General features: G+C 44.3%; 1 protein-coding gene and 1 long non-coding RNA gene across 4 annotated transcripts; both read left to right on the forward strand.

The window, feature by feature from the left end:
- Window positions 1-401: 401 nt before the first annotated feature.
- Window positions 402-8,398, forward strand: LOC141544500 (uncharacterized). Its single transcript, XR_012482619.1, has 2 exons — window positions 402-994; window positions 6,603-8,398. It is a non-coding gene; the product is annotated as an uncharacterized LOC141544500 (long non-coding RNA).
- Window positions 8,399-10,973: 2,575 nt separating this feature from the next.
- Window positions 10,974-20,536, forward strand: LOC141544492 (zinc finger protein 439-like). 3 transcript variants are annotated; one of them, XR_012482615.1, is made up of 6 exons: window positions 10,974-11,171; window positions 11,695-11,868; window positions 14,332-14,458; window positions 16,080-16,175; window positions 16,713-19,461; window positions 19,546-20,536. XR_012482615.1 is itself a non-coding variant. In XM_074270739.1 (5 exons), exons 2-5 carry the CDS (start codon window positions 11,812-11,814, stop codon window positions 19,406-19,408), a joined length of 2,976 nt encoding a protein of 991 aa, XP_074126840.1. In that variant the 5' UTR covers window positions 10,974-11,171; window positions 11,695-11,811; the 3' UTR covers window positions 19,409-20,536. The 3 variants fall into 3 exon arrangements, 2 of the variants coding, with proteins under 2 accessions (XP_074126840.1, XP_074126841.1); XM_074270739.1 differs by having other exon boundaries at window positions 16,713-20,536; XM_074270740.1 differs by lacking the exon at window positions 19,546-20,536 and having other exon boundaries at window positions 10,975-11,171; window positions 16,121-16,175; window positions 16,713-16,746.
- Window positions 20,537-20,848: the final 312 nt, after the last annotated feature.

Genomic DNA, 20,848 nt, shown 5'->3' on the forward strand with positions numbered 1-20,848 from the left:
GTTCCAAATTGCTCTCCAGAATCTTTGGATTCATTTACAGGTCCAGCAACAACGTATCAGTGTCCCAATTTTCCCACATTTCCTCCAACATTCGTCATTATCTTTTCCTTTCCCTTGGCCAATCTGAGAGCTGTGTAACAGTATCTCAGAGTTGTCTAAATTTGCATTTCTCTGATCAATAGTGATTTGGTTCCAATTTCTTCATCTGAAAATTGTCTGTTGGTATCATTTGACCATTTATCAAATGGAGAATGGCTTGAATTCTTATAAATGTGAGTCAATTCTCTGTATATTTTAGAAATGAGTGTACCTTACTGGGCTTATATCCCAAAGTGATCTTAAAGGAGGGAAAGAGACCTACATGTGCAAAAATGTTGGTGACAGCCCCATTTGTAGTGGCATGTCAGGAACCTTCCCCAACCTTTCCCCTTGCTCTTCCCCCCTCTTGAACAAACCCAGGTCACCACGGCCCTGAGGCTGATGATTTCTGAGGAATGTCAAGACCACAGTTCCCAGAACTGATATGGAATAGACAAAACTACGTTATTCCACCCCGTCCTTGGGCCCCTAACCGTCTCATAATCTGCACCTGGTAAATGTTACAAAAATATTTGACTCATCTATCATGCTACCCAATCCTTATGCATACATGGCATTGCGGTTTTCTGCCTATAAATTCTGTAACTGTAAGCTAATAAACGAGACATGCTTGACCATTACTTTGAGTAGTCTCCCCTCTCTCTCTCTTTAGATCCTGTTCCCGGGCTGTCTTAGCCCCCGCAGGCTTTTGCCTTAATTTCGGTCTATGTCCTTCTTTTTTTGACCCACGTTGAAGACCTGCTGGACAGGTCAAACTGGCGCCCAACGTGAAGGCTCAAAAATAGGGACTTTGACCCGACAGAACGCTCCCCCCGCCCGTCCGGACCCCCAGAGACGATTTCGCTCCCCCAGGCTGCTGGCGTTACGGAGCTCCGTGAAACGAAAGTAAAAAGAGGTAAGTGTTCGCGTCTGTCGATATCATGGGATCTAAGTTGAGTAAGGAAGAAAATTTTGTTAGAGAGCTTAAAGAAAATTTTAAAGAGAGAGGTATTAAAGTTAAAAAGAAGGAACTTATAAATTTTTTTATCTATATTGATAAAGTTTGCCCCTGGTTTATAATAAACGGTCCTGACATTCATCCAGGAAAATGGCAAAAGGTAGGACAAGACCTAAACGAACTCATTAAAAAAGAAATCCAGGGAGGAGAAAGCGTCCCCCAGAAGGTTTTAACCCTTTGGAAATTAATTAATGACATTGTAGAAGATTCAAACAATAGTGGCAAAATTAGACAATTACTTATAGAAGCAGAGTCTTGCCTGCGTCCTTTGTCTCATGCCGTGTCACATAGCTCTATTCCACCAGAATCTGTCCCTAAAAAGGCTCCCTCTGTGATTATTGAAATGCCCCCCTACCAACCTAAATCCATATATCCGCCCATCTCATCATCCCCCCTGCCCCCTTTGGAAGGTTCCCTCCTGGCCTTTCCTGTTTTTCCCTATAAACAAAACCAGCCAAGAAATAGAAAAGACAGTGAGAGTCTCACAGAAGAAGAAACAGCAGAATTAGAAGAGGAAGTCGCTGCTTACGATCCCTATGGGGTGCATGTCTCACAACATCCTTCGGCCCCTCCTATCCTTAAGAATTCCCTTTCTCACCCCTTTGTTACTCCAGATCTTAGTCTAGTCCAGGAGGATATTACCAAACGCATGTCTGCCTTGCGGAAAACCTTAGATTTACAGAAACAATATCTTGAAATGACAAAGGAATTTTCGGCTTTACAAGCCTCCCTTCAAACCTCCCCCTTGCTCAATCTTGAAAATCTGGCCCCGCCTTCCCAGACTTTAGCCAAACACAACTCTAGCCCTAAAAAGGATCCTAGGAATAACCCTACAAAAGCTAAACAACGTAGCTCCTTTAATTTTCCCGTCATTACTAGAAAGAAAAAAGCCACTCATGGCGCCGATGCGGCGCAAGAGGGGAGTGAGGAGGAAGAAGCAGACAATACTGATGAAGGGACAGATGAGGAAGAAAATGAGGAAAAAATAGAAGAAAATGAGGGAGGGACGGATTCTGAGGAAGAAACAGACTTTGTCAAACCCCGATTTAAAAATTTGAAAGATCTTCTTTCAGCTGTTAAAAATTATGGCCCTAATGCTCCCTTTACCTTGTCGGCCTTAGAAGCTGCTAAAAGAGGTGGTCTACTGACCCCTACCGAATGGGTGAAAGTTGCTCAATCGGTATTGACTAAAGGACAGTTCATAAACTGGCAATCTGAATTTGACCACCAGTGTAGGATCATAGAGAAAAGAAACCTTAAAACCAAAAATAAAGATTGGACTTATGAGAAATTAACAGGCAGAGGACCATACGCCCTAGAGAAAAAACAGAAAAAATTTCCTACAGGACTCTTAGAACAAATTGATCACGCTGCCCATAAGGCATGGCGGGCCCTCCCTGTTACTGGCTCTCCTTTTATGCCCTTAAACAGAATCAGCCAGAAAAAGGATGAGGAATATTCTGAATTCATAAGCAGACTTCTAGAGACTGCCGAACGTACTTTAGGGAATGCTGCGGCTGATGACCCTATTATAAAAAGATTAGCTTATGAAAATGCCAATAGTTCATGCCGCGCTGTCCTTAATGGCCAGTGGCAGGATAAATCCCTTAATGAGATGATCAAACTCTGCAGAGATGTTCAGGACACTACTATGAGCAAACTAGAAAAAATGTCTCAAGCAGTATTGGCCCTGCAAGATCCCATGAAAAACATGTCAGAGGCAGTACTCACTATAGGGGCAGCAGTTAATACAGGACAGACTGTTGGGCACCAGAAAACTTGCTTTAAATGTGGCTTGGAAGGACATTTTGCCCGACAATGCCCCTCTAACTTTCAGGGATTTCCTGGCAATACGGCTCAAAATAGACGAGCGCTGCCAGCCTCTGTGTGCCCTAGATGTAAAAAAGGCTATCACTGGGGCAACACTTGCAAATCCACACATGATATTGAAGGAAGACCTCTGCCTCCTCTGCCTCCCCTTCCGGGAAACGGCAGACGGGGCCCCCCCCGGGCCCCTCAAGGACCTGTTCACACAGCCACGGGGCCCCAATTCCTCCCCAGCTCCACAGGGCAACCCCAGGGAGCGCAGGGGTGGACTTGTGTACCTCCACCACCACAGTATTAAAACCTGAGGACGGCCCAAAAGCCTTGCCTACTGGCTCTTTTGGACCTCCGCCACCTGGGTCTTTTTTCCTCATTATAGGCCGTGCCTCATGTACCCTTCAAGGGATAATTATTCACCCCACCTTGGTTGACAATGACTATGAGGGAGAAATTAAGGTCATCGCTTCTTCCCCCCACCGCACTATTACAATTCCCCCGAAACAACGTTTGGCTCAAGCACTGCCACTCCCTTTAGACACTAGCTTCCCAGCTTTCAAAAATAAGAGAGGAATATCTAACCCTGGGTCATCTGACATATATTGGGTACAGTCCTTATCACAAGAGAGGCCCACCTTAAAACTAAAACTACAAGGCAAATCCTTTACGGGACTAATTGACTCAGGGGCTGATGCCACAATCATTTCTGCCTCCCAATGGCCCAACTCTTGGCCCCTGCAACCATCTCTCACACATCTCCAAGGCATAGGACAGACTCAGGAGACTATGGAATCTACACAAATGCTGATATGGGAGGATGCAGAAGGAAACAAGGGCATAGTACGCCCCTTTATAGTTCCTAACCTCCCCATCAACCTTTGGGGTAGAGATATTTTATCTCAAATGGGCATTATCATGTGTAGCCCCAATTCTATTGTCACGGAGCAAATGTTGAGACAAGGATTCCTTCCCAAGCAAGGACTAGGAAAGAATAATCATGGAATTCGGGAACCTATACAGCTGCAACCCCAATCAGACAGAACAGGCCTTGGCTTCCAAAACCAAAACCTTTTTTCATAAGGGCCACTGATCCCCCCAGCCTACAGGCGGATAAGATCACCTGGAAATCAGATACCCCCGTCTGGATAGATCAGTGGCCCCTCCCAAAAGAAAAACTAGAGGCTGCAACTAAATTAGTTCAACTACAATTAGACGTGGGTCATATAGAGCCCTCTAATTCACCTTGGAACACACCAATATTTATAATCAAGAAGAAGTCTGGGTCATGGAGGTTACTCCATGATCTTAGAGCAGTCAATAAAACCATGGTACCCATGGGGGCCCTTCAGCCAGGCTTGCCTGCCCCCGTAGCAATCCCCGCTGGGTTTCATAGGATTGTCATAGACCTTAAAGACTGCTTCTTCTCCATACCATTAAACCCTGAAGATTGTAAAAGATTTGCCTTTACTGTCCCTGTCATTAACTGTATAGGCCCATCTCTTAGGTTCCAATGGAGGGTCCTGCCACAGGGCATGGCCAATAGCCCTACCCTTTGCCAAAAATATGTTGCTCAAACGGTAGACCCCTTTAGATTAAAATACCCACATCTCTATATAATCCATTACATGGATGACATCTTAATCGCAGGCCCTTCAGAATTAGAATTAGTAAAGGTATCTGATAGTCTAGTTTCAGCCCTCCAAAAGAGAGGCCTGCAAGTTTCACCAGAAAAAGTCCAAACTACCCTCCCCCAACTTTTCCTTGGGTTTGAGCTACATTTTTCTCAAGTAATAACCCAGAAAGCCCAGATACGTACCGCCCATCTTAAGACATTAAATGATTTCCAAAAACTTCTAGGGGATATTAATTGGCTACGTCCCTATCTGAAATTAACTACAGGGGATCTTAAACCCCTCTTTGACATTCTAAAAGGAGACTCGGACCCTTCCTCACCACGCTCCATAACAAAGGAAGGTGAGACTGCCTTACAGAAAGTCAATCAGGCAATATCCACTCAAAAGATTGGATACTATGACCCTGCAAAAAAACTCTGGCTTCTCATTTTTTCCACAACCTTTTCTCCCACCGGTTTGCTATGGCAAGGAATGCCCCTGTTCTGGATCCATAGCTCAGCAACTCCTAATAAAATACTTGCCACTTATCCCATACTTGTATCAGAGATTCTACAAGAAGGAAGGACCCTCTCCATAAAAATTTTTGGGAAAGATCCCGACCATATTGTCTGCCCATACACCAGCACAGAACTGACGCAACTCCAACAAAGGAGTGACGCTTGGGCTATTGCCACTATTTCTTATCAAGGGACATTGAACAACCAATACCCTCCAGATAAACTTATTAAGTTCCTTACAGAAAATTCAGTTACCTTTCCACGTATAACCAAGACTAGCCCTATAAAAAAGGCTCATCTAATATTTACTGACGGCTCTTCATCAGGGACAGCTGCAGTCACAATAGACTCAAAACTCACTTCCTTTCACACGCCTTATGCATCTGCTCAACTTGTAGAACTAGCCGCTATCCTCTGGGTATTCAGGAATATCCCCGGTCCCATGAACATTTATACTGATAGTGCATACATTGCCAATTCTGTTCCACTGCTTGAAACTGTTCCTTATATCAAGCCCTCTACTAATGCTTCCCCTATGTTTGCTCAATTACAAAATCTGATTCAGGAAAGAAGTCACCCCTTCTTTATTTGCCACATCCGTGCACACACTGACCTTCCTGGTCCCCTGACAGAAGGAAATACGAAAGTAGATCTAGCCACCAAACAAGCTCTCTTAGCTACAAGTGAATTAGCCTCTCCTGTTGACCTAGCCACTGAGGCACACAAGATGCACCACTTAAATGCTCACACCCTACGACTCCTATATAAGATCACAAAAGATCAAGCAAGACAGATAGTTAAACAATGCCCTGGCTGTTTAGTACACTTACCTGAACCACATTTAGGAGTCAATCCACGGGGACTGATACCTGGAGAGCTTTGGCAAATGGATGTCACCCATCTTCCATCGCTTGGTAAATTAAAATACATCCATGTGTCCATTGACACTTTCAGTGGGTTCCTTTGCGCCTCCCTTCAAACTGGAGAAGCCACTAAGCATGTTATCAGCCATGTTGTGGCCACCCTGGCTATGGCACCAAAGCCTAAAATTTTTAAAACAGATAACGGCCCTGGATACACCAGCTCCTCATTCAAACAGTTCTGTGCACACATGGGTATTAAACATATCACTGGCATCCCTTATAACCCCCAAGGACAGGGTATAGTGGAAAGAGCACATCAGACTCTAAAGAGAATGATTAATAAACTACAATCAGGCCCTGAATTACTGTACTCACGAGCTGGCAACCAGAAGACCGTCCTTAATCATGCGCTTTTTGTGCTCAACTTCCTAACGTTGGATGATAATGGGAAGTCAGCAGCAGACCGTCTCTGGCACCCCTCTACATCTGATACTTATGCTCAGGTCAAATGGAGAGATCCACTCACCAACAAGTGGTATGGTCCTGACCCTGTTCTAATTTGGGGAAAAGGACACGCATGTGTTTATGACTCCCAGGCCCAGAATGCCAGATGGCTCCCTGAGCGCCTGGTCAAACCCTTTCAACCACCCAGGGGAAAACCCTGAGAAAAGCCCCTTCTGCTTTCTTACAGGTACAGATAGGCCAAGGAGCCTGAGAAGCTTTATTCCCTGACCCCGGACCACCATCCCAACACTCGGCAGCTCCAGAGGCCCAACGCAGGGGTAATGTATTTTTCTCTCCTTCTTATTGCAGCTGTTGTCATCATAATAGCGCTTATTCTCCTTATTAGCTTCTGCTGCTGTTGTCCAAACACATCAATTCCCTGCCCTGCTTAGTATATTAGTTTACCGCTATGCAACTCATTTTTTTAATCCTCCTTCTAGTGACCCCCTCAGCACTACCCTCTCCCTACCAACTACTCAACTATACTTGGGTAGTGCAAAATTCCTGGGGAGACGTGGTATGGAGTACCTCAAAAATCTCCACCTCTGATTGGTGGCCCACTCTATACCCGGACCTTTGTAAATTGCTGCTTTTACTCCGATAAATTAGGCCTTGTAGAAAATAGCTTACAGAAGGTTAGAGATAGCCTAGAAAAAAGAAAGAAAGAGAGGGAACAACAAGAATCCTGGTACCAAAATTGGTTTTCTACCTCTCCTTGGCTTTCCACCCTTCTCCCTAGCCTTCTCGGGCCTATTATAGGTCTCCTTCTACTCATCTCTTTTGGCCCCTGGGCCTTTAATAAACTAACATCTTTTGTAAAAACCCAAGTAGATACAGCAATTAGCAGGAAGAATCACATATACTACCATCGCATACAAGACCAAGAAGAAGGCAAAGCTGAAAACATCGAACCCCTGCATTTTAATGACCACCTCTTGAAGAAATCCAGACTTCGGCGGGCAGCAGAAAGAATTCGAAAACTTTGCCTCTGTTTTCAAAAAACCTGACAATTGTTCACCCTACTATAACTCCCTTATACATGCACAGTTTGCTTTGTAACACCATTTCATATCTCTTCTCCAGAGACATATTGTATCTCTCTGATATTAGGACCCTGTGTTATGTTATCAATTGTATTCCTAAGAATTGTAATTCATGAATTGATACTGCGGGTGCATTGGCACTCGAAACTACTTTTTAATATTCTAAGAGTACTTCATGTATTGCTTTGAGATGATTCTTTGTTTTTGGTTAAGCCTGATGCTTTTAAGAAATCACCCTCCCCTTACCCCTCTTTCCCTGTACCCTTCATGGATCCTGACAATCTGTTCCTTGCCATTTTTATGAAAAACTTTGACCTCTGCAATATGTAACCCGGGTATCTTTGGGAAAGGTTTAAAAATGAGCCACGGCTATAAGACCATTGTGATGCCATGACGGGCAACCTTGAGTGATCGATCTATCCATCTGAGACAGGGGTTGGCGTGGCAATCCCACGGATGGTATGGACAATCCCAATGACCTAAGACAGCGTCCAATGGCCAGCTACCTCCAGGCTGTACTGCGTGAGTGTTAAGACACCTGCACCAGCCATTACACTCCCGGTATTGCTGGAAATGGGTCACGAGGCCTGAGTGCCTCATTATTAAAGAAAAATGGGGGACATGTCAGGAACCTTCCCCAACCTTTCCCCTTGCTCTTCCCCCCTCTTGAACAAACCCAGGTCACCACGGCCCTGAGGCTGATGATTTCTGAGGAATGTCAAGACCACAGTTCCCAGAACTGATATGGAATAGACAAAACTACGTTATTCCACCCCGTCCTTGGGCCCCTAACCGTCTCATAATCTGCACCTGGTAAATGTTACAAAAATATTTGACTCATCTATCATGCTACCCAATCCTTATGCATACATGGCATTGCGGTTTTCTGCCTATAAATTCTGTAACTGTAAGCTAATAAACGAGACATGCTTGACCATTACTTTGAGTAGTCTCCCCTCTCTCTCTCTTTAGATCCTGTTCCCGGGCTGTCTTAGCCCCCGCAGGCTTTTGCCTTAATTTCGGTCTATGTCCTTCTTTTTTTGACCCACGTTGAAGACCTGCTGGACAGGTCAGTGGCAAGAAACTGGAAACTGAATGGATGCCCTTCAGGGGGAGAATGGCTGAGTAAGTTATGGCATATGAATGTTGTACGTTATTACTGTTCTGTAAGAAATGACCAACAGGACGATGTCAGAGAGGCCTGGGGAGACTTACATTGGCTGATGCTGAGTGAAATGAGCAGAACCAAGAGATCGCCCTACACAGCAACAACAGGACTATACAGTGATCAATTCTGAGGGACTTGGCTCTCTTCAACATCACATGATTCAAACCAGTTGCAATTCTTCAGTGATGTAAGAGATCCACTGTGGGTCACAACATAGCATTTTTATACTTTTTGTTGTGCTTTGTTTGCATTTTCTTTTGCTTCTCTCTCTCTCTTTTGTTTTTTACTGGTTTGATTTGATGTTTCTTCCGTGGCATGATCATTGTGTAAATATATATTTGCATATATTGGATTTAACATATTTCTACCATGTTTAACACATATTGGACTGCAGGCCATGTAGGGGAAATTGAAACACAAAGTTTTGCAAGAATTGTCCAAGCATGGGACTTGAAAGATAAGAAGCTTTTAAAAAAATCATTAAAATGAGGAGGAAAATGAATTAGGCAGAAGAGTGGTATCGCTGCTGCCCTCTATACTTGTCACAGCCTTAATGGGAGCAGGAAGGAGGGACAAGAAAAGGTACTAGGGATAGCACCTAGCTTCTCAGGCCTGTGGGATCCTGCTTTTCTACCTAGAGGCCTATAGGAAAGGCCGTGTGGTGGCATGGAAAGGTCGCTAGATTTTGAGTCAGAGGACATGGGCAGAAATCCTGGCTCTGTGCCTCTCTGGCTTGGGGGGAGTAAGTGCAACTAAGTGGCTCTCATTGCATTTGGGTGGGCACGAAGGTGTGCTCCGGTTCTAAATCCTTTGATCCTGTGGACCTGAGACGCCAAAGAGGAGCCTGAAGGTAACCCTGAAAGCCACTTGCTGCCGGGTGCTCAGCTTCCCATTGGGCTCACAGTTCAGATGAGCGCCCTTAGCCTTCCCGAGGTGACTGGCGCTTGGGAGAGGCAGCAGCATATGGGGCCTGTGAACCTAGGTCTTTGCTGAATTAGCAAACTTGCGCGTCCTTCCTAAATAAGCAGCTCTTTCTGTGCAACTAATGCAGCAGGTTCCTGGCCGAATTTATTCAGGCAGAAAACGTTTTATTAGCTGCTTTCCATGGTGAAACATCTCGACTCTGAGGCTACAGCGGACATCCCCGAGGCGGACAGCGGTCACCCTAAAAGAAGAACTACCGTCCGGGCTGGCGCGTGCGCAGCTCTGGCTTGGCCCCCCTTTTCTGAAGAGGCTTTCCTAAAGGGGGATCAGATGTAGAGCCCGGTGCGATGCCTAAACTCCCGGAACTGAGCGAGAGGCAGATGCGGAAGACGCAGAACGAGGCTCCTCAGGGGAAGGATGTCTCACGGAGCGGGGCCGTGACCCCGTGGGACGGCGTGACAGCCATCGGCGTCCACGCCCACCGGGGGCTTCAGGCCGTCGCAGCAGCTTCGTGGGCTCTGTGGTCCGCGCCTTTCTGGGGGACAAAGCCTGGTGTGCGGCTCCTTCTGCAGCTCCTTTTACAGGAGAGGAAACAGGCACCCGGCCCGAGGGACTTGGCCAGGCTGACAGCGGGCTGAGTGTCCGAGGCAGGGGTCAAACCTCTGAAGTTCTGACTGCAGAGGGGGCTCCGGGCCCTGTGGCGCCCCCCGCAGGGCCGAGTCTCGCCTGAAGCAGGCTGGGAGCTCCCAGGGCATTTGTCGTTGCTATTGTGGAGTCCTTCACTCCCGTGCGGCCCTCAGCAGGGCTGGGAAAGAAAATTAAACCTCCTAGTCTCGGGAGGGAGCTCCGCGAGTCACCTGACTTCTCCTGTCTTCGGGTCACCGGCCCGGAGGCTGCATCCCCTCCCCCCGCTCGGGAATCCCGGCCAGGCCCTGCTGAGACTAAAGGGGCGCCAGGGCAGAGCTGCCACTCCAACTTTTCCTCATTCAGGGGACAGTCTATCAGATAATGTATATTATTACCGACATTTTACATATAATTATTCTTTAAAACACCCGTCGGTCCCCAGCACGAGGGGACTGAGGGGTCTCTCTCACTCAGAATGGGACAACGCTCTTCTCGCGCCCCCTTCTGTTAGCAGGTCAGCCTTGCTGCTCAGGAGGAGGGGCCGAGTCTGGGAGGGAAGGAGGAGCTCTCCAGGAGGACCAGCCTGGGAAGTGACGACCCCGGTGCAGCGTGAGCCTGGGGCGGGGTTTGGAGGCCTGGGAGGAGTTTCCGTGCCCGTTGGGAGGGAGGAGGGTGAAGGCGGAGAGGGGCGGGGCAGGGATCACGTGGGAGAGGCGGCGCGAAGCCTTAAACCCTGCCCCTGGATGTGATTGGATGAAAGGGTCTCCTGGGGGATGGGCAGGGAGGAGCTTCCGGGACTAGCCAGCCCCTCCCGGACCGGGTTGGAGGAAGCGGGAAGTGTCCAGGCTGCGCTCCGTCTCCCGCGTCCCCCTCAGCTCCGATCCGGAGAGGGCCCCGCGCGCGCAGCTCCCAGGTGGGTCCGAGCCCGCGCCCCCGGGTTTCCCGGCTCCTGTTCTCTGCCCGGGCCGCTGGCTCTCCTCCTCCTGACCACGTGGTGAGCGTCCTGCGGGAGCATCCCTCTCTCCGGAGCGTCCTCTGGAAGAGCTCCTCCCCCTCCCGCTCCCCCTCTTCCGGGCTCCCCTCCCCTGCACCGCTCCGGGCCCGCCCTGCCCGGGTCTCCCGCCAGGACTTCCCGCTGTGTCCGCAGGAATCGCAGGAATCCGGGAGGAGGGCGGACGGCGGTCTCAGGCCCGGCGTCCCGCGTCCCCGCCCCCGCCTCTGGCTTCCAGGTTCGCCGTCCTCCTTCAGAGCCGACCCTCCGTAGGGATCCGTGAGCCCCGGCTTCCTCCCCGCGGGCCCCTCCGTCCGCACCGCGACCCGCGCTCTCTCGGGCGCCCCCGTCCCCGGGCCCGGGCTCCTGGGCTGGCTCCCGATGATCCCAAGCCCCTTGTACCTCTGGGCTTTCTGAGGAGGGCAGGGAGAGGGGGGAGAGGGGGGAGCGGTGTCTGAGGTCAAGGCCCGGGACCAGATGAGGAACCTACAAAATGGAGTCACTTTGGACTCTGCTACCTCCCTAGGGAGCCTGGAGCCAGAGGGAGTGTGCCTGGGGGCCTCGGACCCTCCCTCCGCTGAGTGCCGGCCCTCCATGACGGGAGCACCAGCAGCACGCACCACCCCTTCCAGGGACACCGAGGATGGAGTGGGAAGCTGGCGGCGCTTTCCCTGTGGATCCCTTCTTTACAAAGGAGGAAGTAAGTGTTATCCTGGGGGAACGGCCCTCCTCTGCTCTGTTTCAGACTGGCCCATGGGCTCCTCGGGAGCGTGAGCTACATCTGCACCATCAGCTCCGGCAGGAGGAAGGCAGCGGGAGCCTGAGCTCTCGGGAACTCCCGGCCATGGCACTGATCAGAATTTTCATACATACAAGTGGGCGCGTGCTGTGGCTACACCCGCACCCGCACACGCACCTTTGTATCCCCGTTTCCTTACGTGGCTGCTCCCCGGCATTGAGAACACAAGCCAAACAAGCTCCGTTACATGCAACATACCACGAATCTGAGAAATGCAACGGAACGCAGCGACTAAACCCTCCAGAACGCTCCCCGGCCGACCAGTGCTCCACCTTAAGTGGCAGGCAGCGTGTTTCTCCTCCCCGTTCCTCTGGAACCTTGGCCTGGCTTTTTCTCATCTGGGTTCAGGGCAGTAGTTTTCCAGGCCCTTTATGGAATCTCCTCATTCACTCGAATCCCCCAGATCCCGGCCACCTCCAGAAGATCGGAGCATATTCCTTTACATCCTTTGAGTTTGTGGTTTTAGGACTAATCCCTCCCTTAGTCCATCCTCCCTCTAGTTGCCCTCCCTGTTTTCTTCTTCCCCCCTTCACTGGTGAGTAAAATGTATTTCTCTCTTCCTCTCTATGTTGTGTGTATTTTTCCTTCCTCCTCCTTTGCAGAAATGTCTAATTGTGGACCTAAGATTACATTTCCCAGCCCCCCTTTCTCTCCATCACCTGAGCTTATTCCTCTTTCTTGCTTTCTAGTTTCTCCTGAAGATCCTCAAGACTTAACAGAGCCCCTCCCACCTTTACTCCACTTTGATCCCCTTGAATATAATTTGTGCTTTTATTTTGAGTCCCTGGGGTTACCTTATCCTGGATGACTTTTTTGATATTTCTCTTCTCTTGTGCTTGAACTCCTGACTCCTTGAGAGATTGTTAGAACAGCAGCATTCAAGGGTCAGGGAACCTTGAAATTATTGCTTTATTTCCCCTAGGAAATTTGAGATTTCCGGGTTCTCCCTTTCAACTAAATAATTGACTTCCTCTGAGGAGCTTCTCTTTCACATACTCTCCCAAATCTATTTCATTTTGACCATTCCTAGTGTCTATTGTGTCCCTTCATTTTGCCTGTATCCTGTTCCCCTGAATACATGTACCTTTTGTCAGAGAGTGTGGCCAGAGTGAATTCTTCACATGACTGAACCCCAACTTTGGGTGCCTGACATCATTTGGTGACAAACCCACACCACAGATCACATCAACAGAAAAGGGAAAAAAGTAGAAAACCATCAGAATCCAAGTGCATTGGTCAAACACATGGTGGCCATGTAGCAGGCTGCAAATATAGACAAGCCTTGCCAAGCAGAAGGATGTGCGGCCGTCTCAATATCTTGTCACTCTGTTGGTTTTTAACTCAATTTCATGGTTCTTGTTCTCCCAACATGGTAGATTTTTTTTTTTTCTTTTTCTGAGGCTGGGGTTAAGTGACTTGCCCAGGGCCTCACAGCTAAGAAGTCTTAAGTGTCTGAGTGCAGATTTGAACTCGGGTCCTCCTGAATTCAGAGCTTGTGCTCTATCCACTGCGCCACCTAGCTGCTCCTCCAACATGGTAGATTTGCAGGCAACTCTTTAAAACATGTTTCTCATAAACAATCTGGCAACATTGTCCCCATGAATTGGTTTTTAATGAAGGAAGCCTCTTTTCTAATTACTCTTGCTTTTCTTTAATTAAATATTATAATTAAGGATTAAATGCTTTAAACAAATGAATTCAATTAAAAATGTGGGCTGTTCTGCCCATGACAACATCATACTCAGAGTGATCTCAGGCTTTCAATATAACAACAGGTAATTCTACTTGACTTCACTGGAAATGTGTCTCCTACCACATAGAGCAGTCCAGATCTGCAGGAATATCTCTTCAGAATCCTTATTTTTCATGAGATAAGACTTTATTCCACCTTCTTATAAATTTATATATATATATCTTTTCTTTAATTCTATACTCTTTTAAATGTTCACATCAACTTTTTTTAACCCAGAGTATGCTGTACTTGCCAGTTTCTCACAAACTCTTGGCAGAATTTTCTTTAGAATATATCACTAGAATCAGTTCTGGTGAGAAATTTCCCATCGCCCTCTAGTTCTCCAGAGATCCATCTACCTCCCAGATTAAACACAAACTTTCTTCCTGATTTCACATAAAACATTTCTCAGGTTTTTTTTTTCCAAGTGATCCTACAAACCGCTTTTCTTAAAATTCAAGAAGACTCTTACTGACCACGGTTCCAGGAGCTGATTCTGACACTCACGAATGGTGTGACCTCTGAGCAAATCCCTTCTGGGCTTCAGTTTCCTCCTGGAAAGTGAAGGGTGTTGGATTCTTGAATTCTGAAGGAACTTCCAGCTCTACATCTCATGATTTTTGTTGGTTTAGGAGTTGGTGACATTCAGGGATGTGGCTGTGGACTTTACCCAGGAGGAGTGGGGCCTCTTGGACAATGATCAGAAGGAGCTGTACAAGGAGGTCATGTTGGAGAATGCCTGGAACCTGCTCTCCCTGGGTGAGGACATTTTCCTGGATAACTCTGAATCTGCAAGCAAAGGGAATATCTTGGGTCCAGGGTCTAGTGGGTGAAAAGGGGGTTCTCAGAATGAGGCAAATGCTGGTCTCCTTTGTCCAAGAGACAGGTTCCTCCTGAACTATTTTGCATTGTATGATAGGAAACTGAGGGTGTCCTTTGTTGCTCCTGAAGCTGCCTCTTACCAATTTTAGGCAGGTTCAAGTCAGAGATCAATTCAGTGTAGAAACGTCTTAGACATGGAGCTAATCTCAGGGGTTATATTATCTAACGTCTACATGGACATGAATTCATTTGCAAAGCTCTGAAAATTGCTCAAGCAGGTTTTCCTTACAAACCATTCCTCTTTGGGATGGTTCTAGCATTTGGAATATTCTTTTTTTAATAAGCATCACTTTATATCGCAAAGTTCTAGATGTTCCCAATATAGGAAGTTTGTCCTTCATCTGCTTTCCCATTGCCCTCAAATTCCATCATGAATGGTGGGAAAAGGGTGGAAGGGAATAAGCTTTTCTTTTCAACTACTATTGCCAAGTATTGTGCCACCTGCTTTCTTTAAAATATATTCCCAACAATATTATATAAGAACAACTTCCAGGAAATGAGCTATTTTGACCATTCTCAGTCCCCACATTATAAATAAAGAAGGAAATAAAGATTCTATTTGCATCCAGATAAAGAACTAATAGGTAGAAATATGTATAGCAGAATTTTACACATCTATATGTTTATTTATATATAATATATATATATATATATATATATATATATATATATATATATATATATATATATATATATATGCATGTTTCTATGTAACGATAGCTATTTCTAGCCCATTGGGGATAGTCAGAGTCAAGGAAAAAAATCTACTTGACAATTTGTTTGTCTATTTGAAAGAAATGGCAAATTATACATTGTAGATTTTCAGTTTCGTGTTCCAATATCATTTCTATTGTGCCATGTTACGGAAATGCTTGTTTGTAAATGAACAATAAAGCATAATTTGCCAGTTTATGTCATATTAACCTTCCTTGTGAAATGATACTGTTATCCCCATTTAAGAGCTGAGGAAACTAAGGCAAACAGGGTTAATTGATGTACAAAGGTGTATACAGTTAGTATCTGTCCAAGGCGCGAGTTTAAACTCAGGTACACTGTATCTCCACTGCACTACTGGCTCCCTTAAATTTTTAGATAATTTCTAGACAATGGATGATGGATATTACAGGATTTGTATGTCCTTCTATGAAGAAGGGTGGCAAGACTGAGGTCCCTATTGATCAGTCTCAAGACTTCTCAGACCCAGTAACTCTATTGACCCAAATTAAAAGTTTCTGCCAGAATGGAGCCTAAAAGGAGAAGAGGTGGGGGAAGAGCATTTCACTCTTTCTCAGAACAAGTTGTACAACAGCAGAATGGGGCACATCCTATTGGGACTTCCTTGCTTGACAAGCACTAATGAATGAGTATAGACCAATATGGGTGAACCTAACGGGGTGAATGCTAAAATGGAGGCAGTTCTGGATCTTCATCCTTTCCCTCATTAAATTTAATTTAAAAATCCTCTCCATCTTCTTCCCTAACTGATTTCCTTCTCCAGGGCTTCTAATTCCCAGTGAATATGTGATCTCTTATTTTAAGCAAAGAAAATCACAATGGAGGCTGGACCAGGAAAGTCTGAGGAACTGTTCTCCAGGTGAGTGGGTGCCATCAGAGGTATGAAAGTTGTGGTGACTGAGGCTTCATGGAGTTATCCTGAAGTCAATGCTATGTTTTAGAGAGAAAGACATGATAATTTTTAAAAGAAATAAGTAATGTCTATCTCTAAAATAAAGGAAAAGATCATAATTAAATCACTTCTGCCTTAGATAAAAAGAAAAAAACTTACGAAAAGCAAGTGTTGATATTGTGAATATGACCTCAGATAATGTAGAAAAAATAAATTAATTAAAAGTGATCACCAGAAAATACAGACAATGAAAGGAAAAGGGAGAAAATGAGAATGGGGATAATTTATCAAAAGCTATAGTGAGAGCATACAAATTATCCTTAGGATGTGAGCTAATATGATTTTTAAGTGACTCATTATGGACATTTAATGGCTATTTGGGAAATTGAAAATTACTGAGTTTCCATTCTAGTGATGGAAGGAAGAGGATATAAAATAGAGATGTGTGAGAGTGTAGTGTCTGCATTTCTTTTATTGTTTGTTGTTGTTTTTTTTTTTTTCCAGAAAGAAAAATCAGACTTGAAATGAAGGAAAGTACTAAAGAGAAAAATTTGCCTGTAGTAGAAACTCACAAGCCAAGATTCATGAGTGATGGTCGTGATCACTTCTCTTGGAAAGATATATATCATACACTTGAGAAAATCTTCAGTGGAGGGAAATCTTATGAGGATAATCAAAGTAGAAAAGTTTTCACAGAAAGGTGGGCTCTTCCTGGACATGAGAGAATCCACATTACAGAGAAACGTATTGAATGTAACCAATATGGAAAGTCTTTCAAATATACAAATAGTTTTCCTCTTCATCATAAAATCCATGCAGCAGAAAAACCTTGTGAATGTAACCAGTGTGGAAAGATTTTTAGTCGTAAATATCTTACCGTACATCAGAGAATCCACACTGGAGAGAAACCTTATAAATGTAACCAATGTGGAAAGGCTTTTAGAGACAAGAAAACTCTTACTAGACATCAGTGGATCCACACTGGAAAGAAACCTTATGAATGTAACCAATGTGGAAAAGCTTTTCTATATAAGGTATCTGTTACTGCACATCAGAGATTCCACACGGGAGAGAAACCTTATGAATGTAACCAATGTGGAAGGGCTTTTAAACATCAGGTATCTCTTACTGCACATCAGAGATTCCACGCTGGAGAGACACCCTATAAATGCAACCAATGTGGAAAGGCTTTTACAAAAAAGGGAACTCTTACTGCACATCAGAGAATCCACACAGGAGAGGAACCTTATAAATGTAACCAATGTGGAAAGGCTTTTACAAAAAAGGAATCTCTTACTGTACATCAGAGAATCCACACTGGAGAGAAACCTTATGAATGTAACCAATGTGGAAAGGCTTTTAGAGATAAGACAACTCTTACTAGACATCAGAGAATCCACATTGGAGAGATACCTTATGAATGTAACCAATGTGGAAAGGCATTTAGACACAAGGGAGCTCTTATTGCACATCAGATAATCCATAGAGCAAAGAAACCCTTTAAATGTAACCAATGTGGAAAGATTATTAGTACTAAAGGAAAGCTTACTATACATCAGAGACTCCACACTGGAGAGAAACCTTATGAATGTAACCAATGTAGAAAGACTTTTAATACTAAAGAAAATCTTACTGTACATCAGAGAATCCACACTGGAGAGAAACCTTATGAATGTAACCAATGCAGAAAGATTTTTAGAACTAAATTAAGTCTTAATGTACATCAGAGACTCCACACTGGAGAGAAACCTTATGTCTGTAATCAGTGTGGAAAGGCTTTTAGACACAAGAAAACTCTTACTAAACATCACTGGATCCACACTGGAAAGAAACCTTATGAATGTAACCAATGTGGAAAAGCTTTTCTAAATAAGGTATCTGTTGCTGCACATCAGAGATTCCACACTGGAGAGAAACCTTATGTCTGTAATCAGTGTGGAAAGGCTTTCACAATAAAGTCAAGTCTTACTACACATCAGAGAATCCACACTGGACAGGAAGCTTATAAATGTAACCAATGTGGAAAGGCCTTTACATATAAGCAAAGTCTTACTGCACATCAGACAATCCACACTGGAGAGAAACCTTATGTCTGTAATCAGTGTGGAAAGGCTTTCACAATAAAGTTAAGTCTTACTACACATCAGAGAATCCACACTGGAGAGGAACCTTATAAATGTAACCAATGTGGAAAGGCCTTTACATATAAGCAAAGTCTTACTGCACATCAGACAATCCACACTGGAGAGAAACCTTATGTCTGTAATCAGTGTGGAAAGGCTTTCACAATAAAGTTAAGTCTTACTACACATCAGAGAATCCACACTGGAGAGAAACCTTATGAATGTAAGCAGTGTGGAAAGGCTTTTAGATTAAAGGCATCTCTTGATGAACATGAGAGAATCCACACTGGAGAGAAACCTTATAAATGTAACCAATGTGGAAAGGCTTTTACAAGAAGAAGAGCTCTTACTGTACATCAGAGAATCCATACAGAAGAAAAACCTTATAAATGTAACCAATGCGAAAAGATTTTTAGTAGTAAAGGATCTCTTACTGTACATCAGAGAATCCACACTGGAGAGAAACCTTATAAATGTAACCAATGTGGAAAGGCTTTTAGAGACAAGAGAGGTCTTATTCTACATCAGAGAATCCACACTGGAGAGGAACCATATGAATGTAACCAATGTGGAAAGGCTTTTAGTAGTAAAGGATCTCTTACTGTACATCAGATAATCCATACAACAGAGAAACCTTTTAAATGTAACCAATGTGGAAAGGCCTTTACATATAAGCAAAGTCTTACTGTACATCAGAGAATCCACACTGGAGAGAAGCCTTATAAATGTAGCCAATGTGGAAAGGCTTTTAGAGCCAAGAAAGGTCTTATTGTACATCAGAGAATCCACACTGGAGAGAAGCCTTATAAATGTAACCAATGTGGAAAGTCTTATACAGAAAGTAGAAGTCTTAAGAAACATCAGATAATTCACACTGGAGATAAACCTTATACATTGAACCAGTGTGGAAAGGAGGCTTTTACACAACAGGCAACTCTTAGTAGCCATCAGAGAATTCATACAGGAGAGAAACCATATGAATATGACCCACGTGGAAAGGCTTTTGGAGAAAAGAGAACTCCTACTATACATCAGAGAATCATCACTGGAGAGAAAATTTATAAATGTAACCAATGAGGAAAGACTTACAAAAAAGGAATCACACCAGAGAATCCACGCTGGAGAGAAACCTTATGTCTGTAAGCAGTGTGGAAAGGCTTTCACAAGAAAGTCACATCTTACTGTATATCAGAAAATCCACACTGGAGAGAAACCTTATAAATATAACCAATACAAGAAGGGCTTTTTATAAAAAAGACGATTGGTTCTTGCCAGGTCTATGAAGAAAAGTAAAAGCATTAAAATAAGGAGGAAAATGACTTGGGTACAGATCATTAGGACAGGATGTGCTAGTGCTGATGCCTTCCATTCCTTAACTATAACACCACTTGGAGGGTGACAAAGGAAAAATAAAAGATGAATAGGGATGGCAGACAGCTTCTTAGCCATATCGGATCCTCCTTTTCCATCCAGTCACTTACTTGCATGGCAGCATGGTATAATGGGAAGATTCCCTACGTTTGGACTCAGAAGACTTGAGCTGATATTCTAGCACCGATCTTCCTTCAAGTGAAGAAGCATTTATGAGCCTGACACATGCCAGGCCTTGGCATGTAGGAACCAAAAGAGAGTTGCAAAGGGTGTCCCCTGCTCCTGTGGAGATCACAGACTGGTGGCACTGACAACACAAACCACTAGGTGGAAACCCACCTTGGACCCGATAGTGCCTCACTGAATCAATATTGCCTTGCTTTCTCCTTATAAGAACCCATTTTACAGAGACAGAGAAAGAAACTGAGATAAAAAGAGAACCCTTGGATTGACTATCAAGTTTCCGAGTTGAGATTAAAACTCAGGTCTTCATGTCTTAAGGCCTACCAGTCTATCTACTGCAACATCACCTGTCATCTGATTTTGTAACAATATTATACAAAAATTTCCCACATGTGTGAAATCAAAAAATAGAAGAAAAATTGGATAAACTCCCACTTAGAGATAGAAATTCATTCTTTTCAATTCTAACTAATTAAAAGCTAATTACTATTAAATAGATTTATATTTCTGTTGATTCATGACATGCACTGGATTAAATGATACATGTACACGAAGGGCAATTGCAAATAATGCTTTGTGTTGTTGCGTTATATTTTCCCACATTTTTTTCATCGTTTTATTTTTTTTAATAAAGCTTTTTTTATTTACAAACATATGCATGGGTAAATTTTTCAACATTGACCCTTGTAAAAGTTTTTGTTCTAAATTTTCCCCTCCTTCCCCCCACTCCCCTAGCTGCAGGTAGTCCAATACATGTTAAATATATTAAAATACATATTGAATCCAATATATGAATACATATTCATACAGTTGTTTTCCTGCACAAGAAAGATCAAGAAGAAAAAGAAAAACTGAGAAGAAAACAAAAATTCAAGCAAATACCAACAGAGAGAGTGAGAAAGCTATGTTGTCCACACTCAATTCCCACAGTTCTCTCTCTGTGGGTTTAGATGACATCACTGA

This window comes from Sminthopsis crassicaudata, chromosome 5 (genome assembly GCF_048593235.1).
Source record: "Sminthopsis crassicaudata isolate SCR6 chromosome 5, ASM4859323v1, whole genome shotgun sequence".
NCBI classification, from domain to species: domain Eukaryota; kingdom Metazoa; phylum Chordata; class Mammalia; order Dasyuromorphia; family Dasyuridae; genus Sminthopsis; species Sminthopsis crassicaudata.